At 40.7% G+C, this 15,176-nt stretch overlaps 1 protein-coding gene across 14 annotated transcripts in view; it reads right to left on the bottom strand.

The window, feature by feature from the left end:
• The window catches only part of NUMB (NUMB endocytic adaptor protein), a 190,448-nt gene that overhangs the window by 4,844 nt on the left and 170,428 nt on the right, over window positions 1-15,176 (bottom strand). For all 14 annotated transcript variants that reach the window (XM_078053905.1, XM_078053907.1, XM_078053909.1 and 11 more), the window contains 5 exons: window positions 10,975-11,049; window positions 8,953-9,093; window positions 4,986-5,190; window positions 2,655-2,948; window positions 766-915 (listed from right to left, as the gene is read on the bottom strand). In XM_078053905.1, the coding sequence (XP_077910031.1) occupies window positions 766-915; window positions 2,655-2,948; window positions 4,986-5,190; window positions 8,953-9,093; window positions 10,975-11,049 (865 nt within the window). The remainder of the gene's footprint in view (window positions 1-765; window positions 916-2,654; window positions 2,949-4,985; window positions 5,191-8,952; window positions 9,094-10,974; window positions 11,050-15,176) is intronic.

The raw sequence follows: 15,176 nt of genomic DNA on the forward strand, positions 1-15,176 counted from the left end.
TAATTCCTTGCTGCGAGGGCAGCTATCGTGTGCACTGAAGGATGTTTAGTAGCATCCCTAGCCTCTATGCATATGACAGTAGCAACCACCCCTCCCAGGCTGTAACACCCAAAAATGTCACCAATGAATGCCAAATTTTCCCCAAAAGGAGCAAAACTGCCCTGGGTTGAGAACCACTCTGCTAAAGAAAGCATACACGGTGGGATGCCTGAGTGGCTCAGTAGGTTAAATCTGCCTTCTGCTCGGGTCATGATCCCGGGTTCCTGGGATCGAGTCCTTGTTGGGCTCCTTGCTCAGCAGGGAGAACTGCTTCTCCCTCTGCCTCTGCTGCTCCCCCTGCCTGTGCGCTCTCTCTCTGACAAATAAATAAATAAAATCTTAAAAAAAAAAAAAAAGGCATACATTGGAACCAACTCTGATGACTGCTGCTTCTAGCGAGCTAGCTGGAAACTCTGACTCTTAACAGTTAAGTGGCAAATAAAGCAGTGGGTTGGGGACTACAAAAGCTCCTAACAGAATGGGATCAAAGATGACAGGTACAAGCAAAATGATGAATGCAGACATTTTAGGAAACCGGAGTGGGGACAGAGCACAAAGACACTGTGGAATAGGGGAATTAATGACTCTGAGACATTATCAGACAGGGAAATTAATGGGTCTGACCAGCTCTTGGGAAACTCAGGATGCCAATCTAGAGTCAGTGAGCTGTGCCATAGAAGTACAAGCGTCAAAGAGAACAACTGAATGGGCCAAGAGGGCACACACCTTGAAAGGCAGGAGACTGTGGTGCTATCACCGTCACTGGTTTGGTCATTGGGGCAGATGAGAAGGGGTCCTCGGAGGGTGTGCTGAAGGCATTGGTGATCTGTGAGCACAGGGAGCTGATACTCTCTGCCTCTCCTTCTACTTCTGGCACTGCAAGGCAAACAGAAAATGGCTCCAGACAGAAAAACTGAATAGTCCTGAAATATAACAGTATGACACAAGGTGGCATTTTATAACACATCCCTTATTTGTGAAAGGAAAAGTCTCAACTGTCAAGTGGGGCTATAAAAGCAGCTTCAAAAAATTGATATAAAATGTCAACAATTCATGTACTAAGAAGTATCTTCCTGTGTGAAACTACTGAGAACTTGGTGTTCTCTTTTTGTGCCAGTTAAGCTAGATCCTTCTGGAAGACATCTGCAACCTGTTTGTCTTCCAACTAGTTCCCAAGGTCTGAGTACAGTTCTGGAGCCACTTAGTAACTCTGTCAGGAAGTGGGTTAAAGTCAGGGGCACCAGTGCAGCTCTACCTTTTTCTCTGTAAGAAGCCATGACAATGTCATCACTCATTTTTTTTTTCCAAAGTAGCAAGTATAGGGGCGCCTGGGTGGCTCAGTCGGTTAAACGTCCAACTCTTGGTTTCGGCTCAGGTCATGAGCTCAGGGAGAGTGTGAGACTGAGCCCTGCATCAGGCTCCATGCTGGGCGTGGAGCCTGCTTAAGAGTCTCTCTCTCCTTCTCTCTGTGTCCCTTCTCCCACTCCACACCCCACCCCCGCTCTAAAAACAAAAACAAAAAACACCAAAGTAGCAAGTGATAATATGAAAAGGCAAACTGAGGTCCAGGACTCCAGAGCCTTTGTTCTTAATATTGACTCTGGGATACTTCTATGTCACTGGGGAAGCTGATAATGTGTGCTGAACCTTTGTTTTGCTCAGCTATGGAAAGAATAGTTTTTGTTTCCCATCTGCTCCAGAGGGAGAACTGAAGACAAGGTCCTGAAAGCATCTGGAGTTTCCGTTTTTACAGGAGCTGAGAGCTGGAAAGAGCTTCGGTAATCATCTAGTCCAATTGTTGTGTAGGTCTAGTTTCATACGTCAAAAAAACTTAACTCTCTGGACTTTTATGTATCATCAGTGGGGAGTGTCTTAGTGAAACACAGCTTCCTCATATCCTGTTAGAGCACTGGCTCGACATGTCTCAGAGCAAAGTAAAAAAGAGCCCAATGAAAGCACTGACCAGATCTGACACTTTAGCTCCGGGTCTTACGATGAGGACAGAGCTACCAGGGCTGGCCCAGCTGTACAGGGGCCACACAAAGGTCTGTGTGGCAGTTCTGGAAGGTAACGGATATGTGTGAGCAAGCCCACGGTCTCTGATGAACAACAGATTCTCGACTTAAACAGGAAACCCGTTTAGAGTTTCCTCTGTATGGAGCCAACAAGCCACAAGGACAATGAGCACTTATCCATTTCTTCTGGTACACTGACACTAATGCTATTTGAATAGATGTGTTTCCAAAGCCTTTTAAATTAATTCTCTGTTGGGTCCCAAATGGTAGAATAAGAACGGAAACTCGAGACCCCTGATGTTTGGAAGCAGGTTGGCTGAGAGGTAGTGTACTTCCATCAGGACAAACCGCAAACCTTGTAGCTCAGTCTACGAATTCCCATCGTGGCTGTTACCTATTTGTTGAAAAGAAATAAACAATTCATGTCCCCCTCCATGAACCTTAGTTTTCTCCCAGTGGGTAATGACACGAGATACATATAACCATCAACCAGCCTCAGAGAGAGGGGGTGGCTAGTTTGGTGGGATTAGTGTCTGCACTGGAAGTGATGATGATGCTTCAGTGCTAGAGCACCAGCGAGTCAGGTGGATGCTGCATTACCTGCATTTTTTATGGGGAAATCAGTCTTCCTCTGCATAGTGGAAGGCAACTCGTTGATGCGCAGGGATAGCTGGCGTTTAAAGGGTGACATCTTCTGGCTGAGAGCAGGAAATCCTCGGAACGAGCCTTGGCGAGCAAGCTGTTCAATGGGTGCATGCCGACGCGGGATGGCATGAGGATTGCTCGTCTCCAGGGCGGCAGTGGCATCCGAAGTGGGAGATGTGGGAGAGGACGGGGGTGGGGCAGTACTGCCAGGGGCCGCCGATGAACCAACAACTGTCTTATTTGTTTCAGCTCAAGAAAGTCAAGAGAAAGAGGACCTTAGCAGTCTTCAAATAATTCCATCTTATATAGCCGAGGAACTCAAAACCCTCCTAGGTCCTTTTACCCATCTCCTTCCCAATGTCTCTTAAAGGACAGGTTAGAAGCAGGGCTCAGATCTCCTACATTTCAGACAGATAAAAGGTTTAACATCCTACTACACGTCATGGCATATCTACTAAGACACAAATATTAGATCTTTGATTCTCATGCAATGATTCATAGCTTAAGACTTGAAGACTCTGACCAAGATTAAAACAAAAAAAACAAACCAGCACCTATGAATTCCTAATGTGAGGTCCTTTAAAGAATGATGATTCATAGTTTTCAATGCTTGTTCACTTGTTTTTTGGGAGAGAGAGGACTTTGGGAATGCCAGGGTCAGAAAGGTCCAAGCAAGTATGTTAGATTAGATGTTAAAGAATGTCATAAAGGAGTGTTTAAATCACAATGTGCATTTGTGGCTCATCAGAATAAAAGCATAGAGAAGTAAAATTTTAAATTGGATTATACCTAAATATAAAACTATTTCCGTGTGAGCACCAGCTGAGTCCCATTCTGATTGTGGTAAATCTTTATCCGCCTCTGCTTGTAATCCTCTAGGTGTTAGGACTCAACCGCTTTGGTAGGTGCTATGTGCAGCAAAGAGTATTATTTGGTGGTATTAAAGAATATGCTTTCAGTCTGAAAAATCACTGAAGCACACTAAATAATAGCTATACATATTAAATTTTCTGATAAAAATAGCATGGTGTTTTTTATTCTTTGGTATCTGGTGCAAATGTTTGTAAGAAATTTTAAAAAATCATAATCAAGAATTTAATTTCAAATAAAATATGTATCTTTTTTTGGCTTAAGAGTCAGAGTTGTTTGGGTCAGTAGTAGATTAATGGTGTTCTCTAAAATGGCTGGTTTAGAACTAAAAGGATATAGTAAAAAATAAGCAAGATTTTATTAATGTATATTTAAACTGAATTGTTTAATTCCAAAATATTCCTTGTTAGTTTCAACTCTAGCTGTACACAAGAATGCAGAAGCGTTTTCCCTAAGCCCGATCACTTAGTTCTGCAATACACTCAAACCTGACTTTGGACAACAGACTCCTGAGTAACTGGCACAGGCATTTCTGCTATGCTGCCATGTGTACCTGCAAAAAATTCACCAACTCTGCAAAATCACACACTACAGTTAACAGGGCTTTGGGAAAAAGACGGGTTAGCTTCTCAAAATCCACGGACTTTTTTCACTGAAGCACGAAAACACAGCCATCATCTACTACGAAGGGCGCTGCTGTGAAATCTCCCTCTGCATTTGCACCCAGCATCGCCATCAGTGGGCCCTTTGCAGCCTGAACCTGGAACTTGTACTTCTTCCTTCAAGATGTAGGTCACTGGTAGCATTTGCTTCTCAGAGAGATCAGATGCATCAGAATTAGAAGTCTGTTCCAGGATGTAGATTTCCCCAATTTTGTTTTTAAACATGGGGGGTAATAGAAGGTTTAAAAAACTTTTTTAGAGTTACAGTACCAACAACTACCAATTAGCCTGAACCACAAATAAGTTTGTTTTTACACAAGGCAAAATGTTGGGGACTCCAGCTTAAAATTATAATTTAATATACAATTTAACATATCACTCTAGCAAATGAAATGACTAAATTATCTTAAGTAAAGCTTATGATACTTCATTGTAGTGGGCACTGTGCTTTGGTGAGCAGCCCCTGAGACCTCCTTGTCAGTCGGGCTCCCTCAGTGCAGCTTCTTCAAATGCATGCTCAGCCTCCTCCCCAGACAGCTTCCGGTACTGGAAATGGTAAACACCTCGGAAGCCACAAAACAAGCCACTCTAAAGGAAAGGCCTTTGTTTAGGTTTTCAGCTTTGTTCTGAAGGTCTTCATATATTGCTAAGAGTCCTCTCTGGCTGTGAGAAAGCTTACCCTGCGAGCTTCCAAATATTAACCTGCTGGGGAAAATGGCTTAAATAACTGCAGTTGTAGCAGAACAGACTGTACCTTTCTTGGCATCTTGGATTTGTTTCATGATCTCCTCTCTTTCTGCTTGCTCGGTGGCTGTTGTGACACGGAATGATCCTTCTCTTGTAAAAGTGGTCCGACTGGCATCAAAAGTAGCAGTCACTCCACATTCCTTCTCCCGCTTCTGCTTCCGTTCTAAACAGGCCGCAAAAGCACAGCCTACTGCATGACTCAATCTTTCACCCTATACATAAGAGAAGGTTTAAAAAACTTTTTTAGAGTTACAGTACCAACAACTACAAATCAGCCTGGACCACAAATAAGTCTGTTTTTTATACATGGCAGAATGTTGGAAACTCCAGCTTAAAAATTATAATTTAACATATCAATATGACAAATTAAATGAATAAATTATCTTCGGTAATGCTTATGATACTTTACTGTGGTGGGCATTTGCTTTTGTGAGCAGCCACTGAGACCTCCTTATCAGTCAGGCTCCCTCTGTCACTCATGTTAGCTCTGGCCATCAGCTTAGGAGACACTACTCAAGGTCTGAAGCCCTAAGTCTTGACACAAATCCTGCATTTGCCACTTAGGGGAACAGTGGTAATATGTACCAAGCATTTCTAAGAAACTACTGAAAAGGCAGGGCAAGTTTCAGGAGCCTAAATAGACTGTCAATGTATCTAGGAACAAAAGATGCAAACTTAAAACTTCGGATAACTAAATACAACTCCAGAGATGACTCGGGAATTATGAAAAGGAAAGCTTAGCTTTCTCAGTCTCCCCTTTCCAAATGCTCCCCTCCCTAAGCACCCTTCCCCATTTTAGGTCCTCATCACTTTGATGCTTTCCCCCTTACCTTCCCTATCTTCTAGCTCTCTCTTACCCTAACTCTCCCTCCAAACACACACAGGCAAAAGTTAAAGCAGGTTTTCATCCACACTCCCTACTTAGAAAGGAATTAAACGGATAAAATTTGATTTGTTTGTGTGTGGGAGGAGAGGAGAGCTTATATAAACTGAATATTGTTTTAAAGATATACTGGATAACCTTGAGTAAATTTAATAAACTCAATGGGTTGTTTTTATCAGGGTTATTCCTGTATTTTAAACCATACCCCTAATTGTGGAATAAAAAAATCAGAGATGATATAGTAACTGCTGGAATCACTAATAGTGAGAAGAGGCATTTGAGAACAGGGAGCCCTTTGTGGAATTTTCAAAACTGTGTAGGCAGCTATTCCTACATATGGTTCTGAGCAAGTAACTTCCCTGAATTTTATATGCCAATATCAGATACCATAGGAAGTTATGTATGAAATGCCTTTTGTCACACTAATATAAACTGTAAGATTTCACATGACTGCCTATTAAAAACTGACAGTTACTTTTTATTCATCCACATGAGTTTCCATCTAACTCCTTAGGAGGATGATATAAGAGTAGGGCACTAAAGCATGAAATAGGAGGGAGTACTGAAAGAATTTCAGAACCTGTCTGCATTTGAACAGCTCTATTACAAGAATAGATCTACAGCCCAAAGAAGCTTATTATTTCTCCTAGGCCTAGGGTAGAAGTTCTTGAAGAAAGGCCCTCTCCAAGCCCCATCTGGGACCCACTGAATTTTGAAAAACTCTTGAGGGTGGGGCCTAACAAACTGTTATATTTTTATTTTATTTTTTAGAGATTTTATTTATTTGTCAGAGAGAGAGCACGTGCACAAGCAGGGGGAACAGCAGGCAGAGGGAGAGGGAGAATCAGGCTCCCAGTTGAGCAAGGAGCCCGATGCGGGACTCAATCCCAGGATCCGGGGATCATGACCCGAGCCGAAGGCAGATGCTTAACCAACTGAGCCACCCAGTTGTCCCAGCTAACAAACTGTTTTTAACAAGCCCTCCAGGTGATTCTGATACAGAACAACCACTCGCCAAAGAGATTCCAACAGCCTGAAGGACCAGGATTTGACAGTAAAACAGTGTTTTAATTAATGTAAGGGAACTCTTTGGATTTTGTGTAGTGATAGCAAAATACACCACTTTGTGACTTGACTTAAGGTCTGAGAGACAGAAGAAGAAAGTGTAGTTTATTTACTTCAACTCATTCTCAAAGCACTGTGTCAAACCAAGGAGGAATAGCTTTGACAGTATTAGCCACCATTTTTAGGGCAGTGACCATGTGCCAGACCCTATACTAAGAGTGCTTTTATTAATTATCTAATTTCGTCTTCACAACTATTATCTCTATTTTATAGAAGTGGAAAGTAAGACTTAAAGAATGTTAAGTAACTTGCCCCAAAGCCCACAGTTACTAACCAGAATCAGACCTGAAACCCAGATCTGAGTCAGAGCCTAGACTCTTTTAACAGTTTATACCACTGTCTCCAAGAGCTTTTTTTTTTTTTTAAAGATTCTATTTATTTATTTGAGAGAGAGAGAGCCGCATGAGCACGGGGAGGGGCAAAGAGAGAGGGGAGAAGCAGACTCCCCACTGAGCAGGAAGCCTGATGCAGGGCTCCATCCCAGGACCCTGAGATCATGACCTGAGCTGAAGTTAGATGCTTAACCAACTGAGCCACCCAGGCGCCCCTTTCCAAGAGCTTTGGAAAATATTTTGGTGAATTTTAGAGTATGGCCATCACTTCCTTTTCAGAGAAACCTTGGCAAGAGTTTACTGAGTTGCAGCCTTCAGGAATGGCTATACTGCCTTATTCTGTCTGGACTTTAAAAAACTCAATAATTACAATTATACACTCAATGCTCTACTATAGTTAAGATCATCATCATCTAAGAGACTTGTCTTTTATGTCAGAATTCTGGGTAATTTTTACATGAAAGACGACAGGTTATTTTTTTTCTTCAAAGACTTTATTTATTTGAGAGAGAGAGAGCGAGCGAGCATGGGGTGGGGGACAGAGGGAGAGGGAAAGAAGCAGACTCCCCGCTGAGCAGGGAGCCCGAAGCGGGGCTATCATGACCTGAGCCGAAGGCAGCCGCTTAACCAACTGAGCCACCTAGGCACCCCTAATTTTTCCCTACTTTTAAACAAAACCAAAATTTTCTACTTTGCAACAATTTCTGGCAAAGTTCATTGTACCATAATTTAGTATTTTTTTTTTTTTAAGTAATCTCTACCCCCAACATGGGGCTTGAACTCGTGACCCCGAGATCAAAAGTCCCATGTGCCACAGACTGAGCCAGCGAGGCACCTCAGTATTTCTATTTTTTAATTAATTGAAAAAATATATATCCCAACTCAGTTCTTTCATTTGTAGTAGAATTCCTTTGCAAATAAATTAATAAGCACCTTTTAATGCCAATGTCTTTTTTTTTTTTTAGATTTTTAAAAAATTTTTTTTGAGAGAGAGAACATGAGTGGGGTGAGGGGCGGAGGGAGAAGCAGGCTTCCTGCTGAGCAGGGAGCCCGAAGTAGGGCTCAATCCTGGGATTCTGGGATCATGACCTGAGCCAAAGGCAGATGCCCAACCGACTGAGCCACCTAGGTGCCCCTAATGCCAATATCCTCTACCTAGATGTATTCGCAAACAAATACATGTAAGAATCTTGAAAATAGTTCTTTTTTTATTATGTTCAGTTAGCCAGCATATAGTAGATCATTAGTTTTTGATGTAGTGTTCAACGATCCATTAGCTGCATATAACAGCCAGTGCTCATCACAACACGTGTCCTCCTTAATACCCGTCACCCTGGTTCTAATAATGAAAAGTTTCAAGTAAAGTTTAGCAGCCACCATCACCAGAGCACTTTTACTTTCCTTAAAGACCTTGGATCTCAGCTAATCATCTTGCTCTCTGAGCTGCAGGGTCACACCAAGAGTGTGAACTACCTGAATAAAAGGAATGAAAGCAGGCTAGTTTAGACACTTCCAAGTGCTATAAGAGCAGGTGCTTATACAAAAATGTAATGGAAACTGCTTGGCTGAGCCAACCCAGGGTGAGTTTGGCTAGCTGAGGCTAGTCATGATGAAATCTACACTGTTGGACTCACCGTGTCCTTGACAGCCATAAAGCAATGACAGATCCAGCGCCGAGTAGTGCCGTCCCGGCATATGTAAGAGAAGGCTCTATCAAAGTTCCTATCTGGGGCACAGAAAGAAACTTTTTCTATTGTCTGGTCAACTATGAGGTCCTAGAAAAAGGGAAGCACAAAGAAATAGAGGATTTACCAGGTTATTCAAGCTTCTCAGAATAAACACAGGATGTTCATTTCACAATACAGAGTCTCTAAAACTAATGCATCGAGACTATGAAACAGCAAGATCTGGTGCCAGCAGTCTGAATACTAAGAATCTGATGTAGAAGAGATCCCAAGAGGCACTTTGCCCAGATGCCTCTCTCACTTCATCTTCATGGTCTAAAACATATGCTTGCTGATTTTAGTTTTATCATAGTACATTTCATGTTCAATTTGGTAATATATATGAATCAATATATTTCATCCAATTCCCATATAATTTATATTAACTTAGTGATCATTTTGAGTATGACTTTCTTTAAATACTTGCTGAATGGCATTGTAGCTACACAGTATAAACATTACACAAAATGTTTTTTTAAAATCTTGAGGCTCTTCTATGTTATATTCCTACAGCCCAGAATCCCTAGATGCTGAGGTGGGGCTATAAGTGCTAAAACAAATGATCAAAAAAATGGCTTTTATAAAGCATCACTATGAGAATTTTTGTTGCTCCACAAACCTGCCAGCCAATTTTTAAAAATTCTGCAATTCTGGTGGCTCATTATGATTTTATTTTTCATAACCTTGATTACTATGAATTTCCTCTTTAGCAATATGATTCAAGTTTTTTTGGATTGTCTGCCATTTTTCTTATTAACATGTAGGAGTTCCTTAATATATTTTAAATATGAGCCCTTTATAGATTATATACCTTGCAAAATTTCTTTTCCATTCATGATGGGTCCAAGGGTGAAAAGCCACCAATTACTCTTATCACTAAAGTGGAAAGAACCAAACTAATGAATGCCAGTACTATAAGTAGCCACCAGGGGGCGATACCACTTACGAACTGGTATAAAACAAAAACCGCCTCCTTGTACAACACATTTCATCCAAAACACTAAAGAAAACTGTACAAGTTCTTAACAATAAGCTAATTAAAATGATCACTGTTTCCAATAATAATAATAATGTACATTTAAGACTACCAGTTCTCTTGAACTTAAAAAAAAGGGGGACCTCAGATGGAAGTTCAAAAGAACCAATGCAAATATAGTAATAGTTGTACTTAAAATGTGTAAGTTATCCATCAAAACTGCTCTTTACCCGCCAGACTGCCTCCCCCTTTCAGTGACACATAAATTATTTTGAAAAACTGCCTTCTTGTTAAAATTTCTCCAGACTTTAGGTCTCTTAGGAAATTTTAATTAATGATTAAATGTGCCTATATAACACTTAATGCTCTCTAAGGTCAGAGTCTATGTCTCTGTTTTTAGGCATGTAGGATCACTTTCTTTCCAATGCAAAATGCCATCTATGATGTTAGATATTGCGTAGATTCTAAGTAAATGTTAACCAAATGAGCCATTTATTAGTCCTTAAGATTTTGCTTAATTTGGGTTTTCAGTTAAACAGCAGGTTACTCATTTCAAATACCACTTTCTAAGAATATAGTTCCCTTTATTAAGGAACAAGAAGAAATTTCAGATGTGATTTTTTTTTTTAAACTTTGGTAAAAGTTCCATCATGTTTTACATCAAATTTGTGGCGGTAAACATTTTCTTAAAATGTGTAAGAACAAAATTTTAACATTAAATGCAAATACTTACTACACTAAACATGCTGTTATGTAGAGCAAAATGTGAGAATTCTATTTTTCATAAGGTAAATGAATAACTAAATTTGTTTTCTGAACACTCATATCTCAGAAGACTGTACTTTGGACGAAGTGGAAGGATACAGAATGACTACAGCAGCTTAACGGCATTACATTTGATCATTAGGGATTAAAAAAAAATTAAGCAGTAACATTTAAGCTTATAAAATTTTTACCTTAGTTTTCTCATCCACAACTCTGAGTCCATCTGCTGATACCCACAGGACTGCTTTAACTGCTTTCTTTCCAGTCTTTTAAAGAGAAAGCAAAAAGGAAGGGGGGGAGACACAAACATATATAATATTAAAAAAAAAGCCATCTTCCATAGAAAACACTGAGTTCTGCCTTCCAAAAGTCACAAGTACAGATGGAGTCCAAGTTCAGGAGGGGTGCCCAAAGCCAGATACTCAAATCAAACTGCAGAAACATTCAGGAAAAAAACAAGCCAAAGCCATTATTTTAGAAACACAATGCAAAACAATAAGATAAAATTAAGTAAAGGGAAAGGGACAGGTGGACTCAAAACCAAGGTATCAGATTCCATAAAGGGCAAAGAATTCATAAGTAGATTCTTCAGCCCTTTAAAAAAATCAACCAAGAAAACCAAGAGTCAGGTAAATATTAAATACATAAGGAGTTACACCACAAGTAGCTTCTACAAATGTATTTACAGTAAAAAGTAATACATAGGTCTAAATTGAGATGCTGACCTATCCTTTGACTCCAATGTGTACAGCAGAACCCTTGGTCATCTGAAATTTTCATGTTAAACACCCAAGAAGTCTTCATTATTCCTTTAACCATCTTTAAAGACCATTATTTCTTCCCTCACGATTAACACAGAACTGGTTCAGTTTTTAATTTGATATTAAATGCATGGAGACATTTTGGGGACATAGGAGGATTAAAAAACTTGAAAAAAATACTAATATTATTACATGAATCCTTTTTACTGGCTGAGAAAAGACTTCTTTTGGCACACAAGAATCACGTGAGAACAAGCTGATGTATGCTTTCTCCTGTGATGGAATGAAATGGGACAGTGGGACTTTGTAATAGTAATTTAACAGCTTCCTGTCTCTTCAACTGCTCCAAGGATGAAAGCAAAATAGAAGCTAAGAATAGGTATCAGATTATAGAAAGTATAGATCAAAAGGAATCTGGTAGTAAAACTGCAGCAGCCGCCTCTAGAAGGGACAGAAGAGGATAAAGAAATAGCTACCACTTTCCTCTGTATGTGTCCAAGCCCAGCACTCCTCCACATTTATTTAAATGAACTATGTGCTCCACTCCAGGCTCATCATCTCCACCATCACCAGGCATCTGGTAAGAGCCTATTACATGCCAGGCAGTGGAAACACTTAAGAGTTGATAGTCCACTGAAAGGCGACACTTAAACAAAAAAATAATACAGTAGTAAGTGGTACAGTAGGGCTGCAAACAACGTATAATGATGTCAGAAAGGAGGCATGGTCAAATCTACTTGTGGAATCAGGAAGGTTATTCGAATGAGAAGATCAAAGTAGGTACTGACATAATTTCTCTAGATCCACAAGGTAGGGGCAGGGACGCAGGGAAGTGACAGAGGCAGTGGATATGACAGGCAGAGGCAGCAGCTGCACAGCCCATGGAAGCAAGCAACGTGGCAAGTCTGCATTCTACAAATACTTGAGTATGACTTGAGAGTGGGATGGGTAAGCAAGGAACAGTGGGAGATAAAGAGTAGGAAAGGCTAGTCATGGAGGGCCTTGTATGCTTGCGGAAGAATTCTATCTTAATTCTGTGGGCAATTAGGAGCTACTAAACAAATTTTTAAATGCATTTTTAAAATATCACTGTGGCAGCAGTGTAGATGGATTGGAAAGAGACTGACAGGAGGCAGAAAGACCACAACACGATCCCAGATGACAGAAAATGAGGGTGAAGCTCTCTTCATTGAGATAAGGATAGAGATGAGAAAGTTTTTTTTTAATTTTTATTTAAGATTTTTAAAAATTTATTTGACAGAGAGATAGCACAAGTAGGCAGAGCGGCAGGCAGAGGGAAAGGGAGAAGCAGGCTCTCTGCTGAACAGGGAGCCCGATGCGGGGCTCGATCCCAGGACCCTGGGATCATGACCTGAGCCGAAGGCAGCCGCTTAACCAACTGAGCCACCCAGGCGCCCCGAGATGAGAAAGTTTTAAATGGAAAATATAAGGGAGAAGTCAGAGGATGCCTCTCAGATTCCTAGCTTGGGTAATTAGGTATACGGTACCACAACTAAGAGAACAGCAGAGATGCAAAAAGCAAGTTTAAGGAGGGAAGAATAAGATTTCAGTTTTAGACAAGCCAAGTTTGGAATGCCTATGCAATATCCCGGTAGAGATGTATTAACAGGTAACCGGATACAGAGATCTGATGCTCAGCAGAGAATTCTAAAATGGAATTTTAGTTTTGGGAAATATCAATCATGGGGGTAATAAGAGGGCCAAGGACAGGAGAGATTATCAACAAATAATTGGGAGAAGATGAGTCTTTGAAATATCAGAAAAGGAAAAACCAGGACAGGAGAATGGAGAGACTAGGGTTATTGACACTAAGGGAGAAGGGTTTCAAGAAGTAGTGGGGGTCCAAAATGTCATATGTTGCAAAGTGATCAAGCAAGAAAAGATGTGAAAAGTGTCCATTGGATTTAGCAACGAAGGAGATGTGGTAGAGTGATAAAGGCTGTAATGGTTAATTTTATGTGTCAAACTGGCTAGGCTATGATTGCAGTTTTTTGGTCAAACAGTAGTCTAGATGTTGCTCTGAAGATACTTTATAGATGTGATTAACATTTACAATCAGTTGACTTTAGGTAAAGGAGATTACCCTTGATAATACAGGTGGGCTTCATCCAACCAGTTGAAAACATTAGGGTTAAAAACAGGTTTCCCTGAAAAGAAATTCTGCCTCAAGTCTCTAACATAGAAATTCTGCCTGAGCTTCCAGCCTGCTGGCTGGCCCTTAAGATTTCAGACTTGCCAGCCCCAATAATTGCATGAGCCAATTCTTAAGTCCCTCTTTTTTTTTTTTTTCTTTTAAAGATTTTATTTATTTATTTGACAGAGAGAGAGATCACAAGTCGGCAGACAGGCAGGCAGAGGGAGAGGGAGAAGCAGGCCTCCCGCTGAGCAGGGAGCCCGATGTGGGGCTCGATCGCAGGATGCTGGGATCATGACCTGAGCCGAAGGCAGACGCTTAACGACTGAGCCACTCAGGCGCCCCTCCCTCTCTCTTTCTATATGTATAGACAGATACCTAAATATATACATATGCACAAAGAGAGAGAAACAGATGGTGGTCCTCTTTCTCTGGAGGTCCTGACTAATACAGAAGTGGAAGTCAGACTAGGATGAGCTGAAAAGTAAAAGGCAAGATGTGTCTGCAAATATTAAATACTCTTTTTAAAAAAGCTTTCCTAAGTTTCTGCACAGCAAAGGAAACCATCAACAAAAGGCAACATACTGGATGGAAGAAGATATTTGCAAATGATATATCTGATAAGGGGTTAATATCCAAAATACATGAAAGAATTTACACAACTTAACACCAAAAAACCCAAATAATCTGATTAAAAATGAGCTGAGGACCTGGACAGACACTTTTCCAAAGACATACAGATGGCCAAAAGACACATAAAAAGATGCTCCACATCACTAATTATCAGGGAGATGCAAATCCAAACCACAATGAGGTATCATCTTAGACCTGTCAGAATGGCTAGAATCAAAAAGACAAAAAATAACAAGTGTTAGTGAGGAGGTAGAGAAAAAGGAACCCTTGTGCACTGTTGGTGGGAATGTGAATTGGTGCAGCCACTGTGGAAAGTACTATGGCAGTTCCTCAAAAAATTAAAAATGGGACTACCATACGATCCAGCAATTCTACTACTGGGTATTTACCCAAAGAAAATGAAAACACTAATTCGAAAAAATATATGCACCCCGATGTTTACTACAGCATTATTTATAAGAGCCAAGTCATGGAAGCAGTCCAAGTGTCCATTGATAGATGAATGGATAAAGAAGAGGTGAGATATACAGGGGCGCCTGGGTGGCTCAGTCGTTAAGTGTCTGCCTTCGGCTCAGGTCATGGTCCCAGGGTCCTGAGATCAAGTCCCGCATTGGGCTCCTTGCTCTGTGGGAAGCCTGCTTCTCCCTCTCCCACTCCCCCTGCCTGTGTTCCTTCTCTCGCTGTGTCTCTCTCTGTCAAATAAATAAATAAAATCTTAAAAAAAAAAAAAAGAAGAGATGAGATATACACACACACACACATACACACACCGATGGAATATTACTTAACCATAAAAAAGAACAAGAGCCTGTTATTTGTGACAACATGGATGGACCTACATGGT

This window comes from Halichoerus grypus, chromosome 8, assembly GCF_964656455.1.
Source record: "Halichoerus grypus chromosome 8, mHalGry1.hap1.1, whole genome shotgun sequence".
In the NCBI taxonomy this organism is placed as follows: Eukaryota; Metazoa; Chordata; class Mammalia; order Carnivora; family Phocidae; genus Halichoerus; species Halichoerus grypus.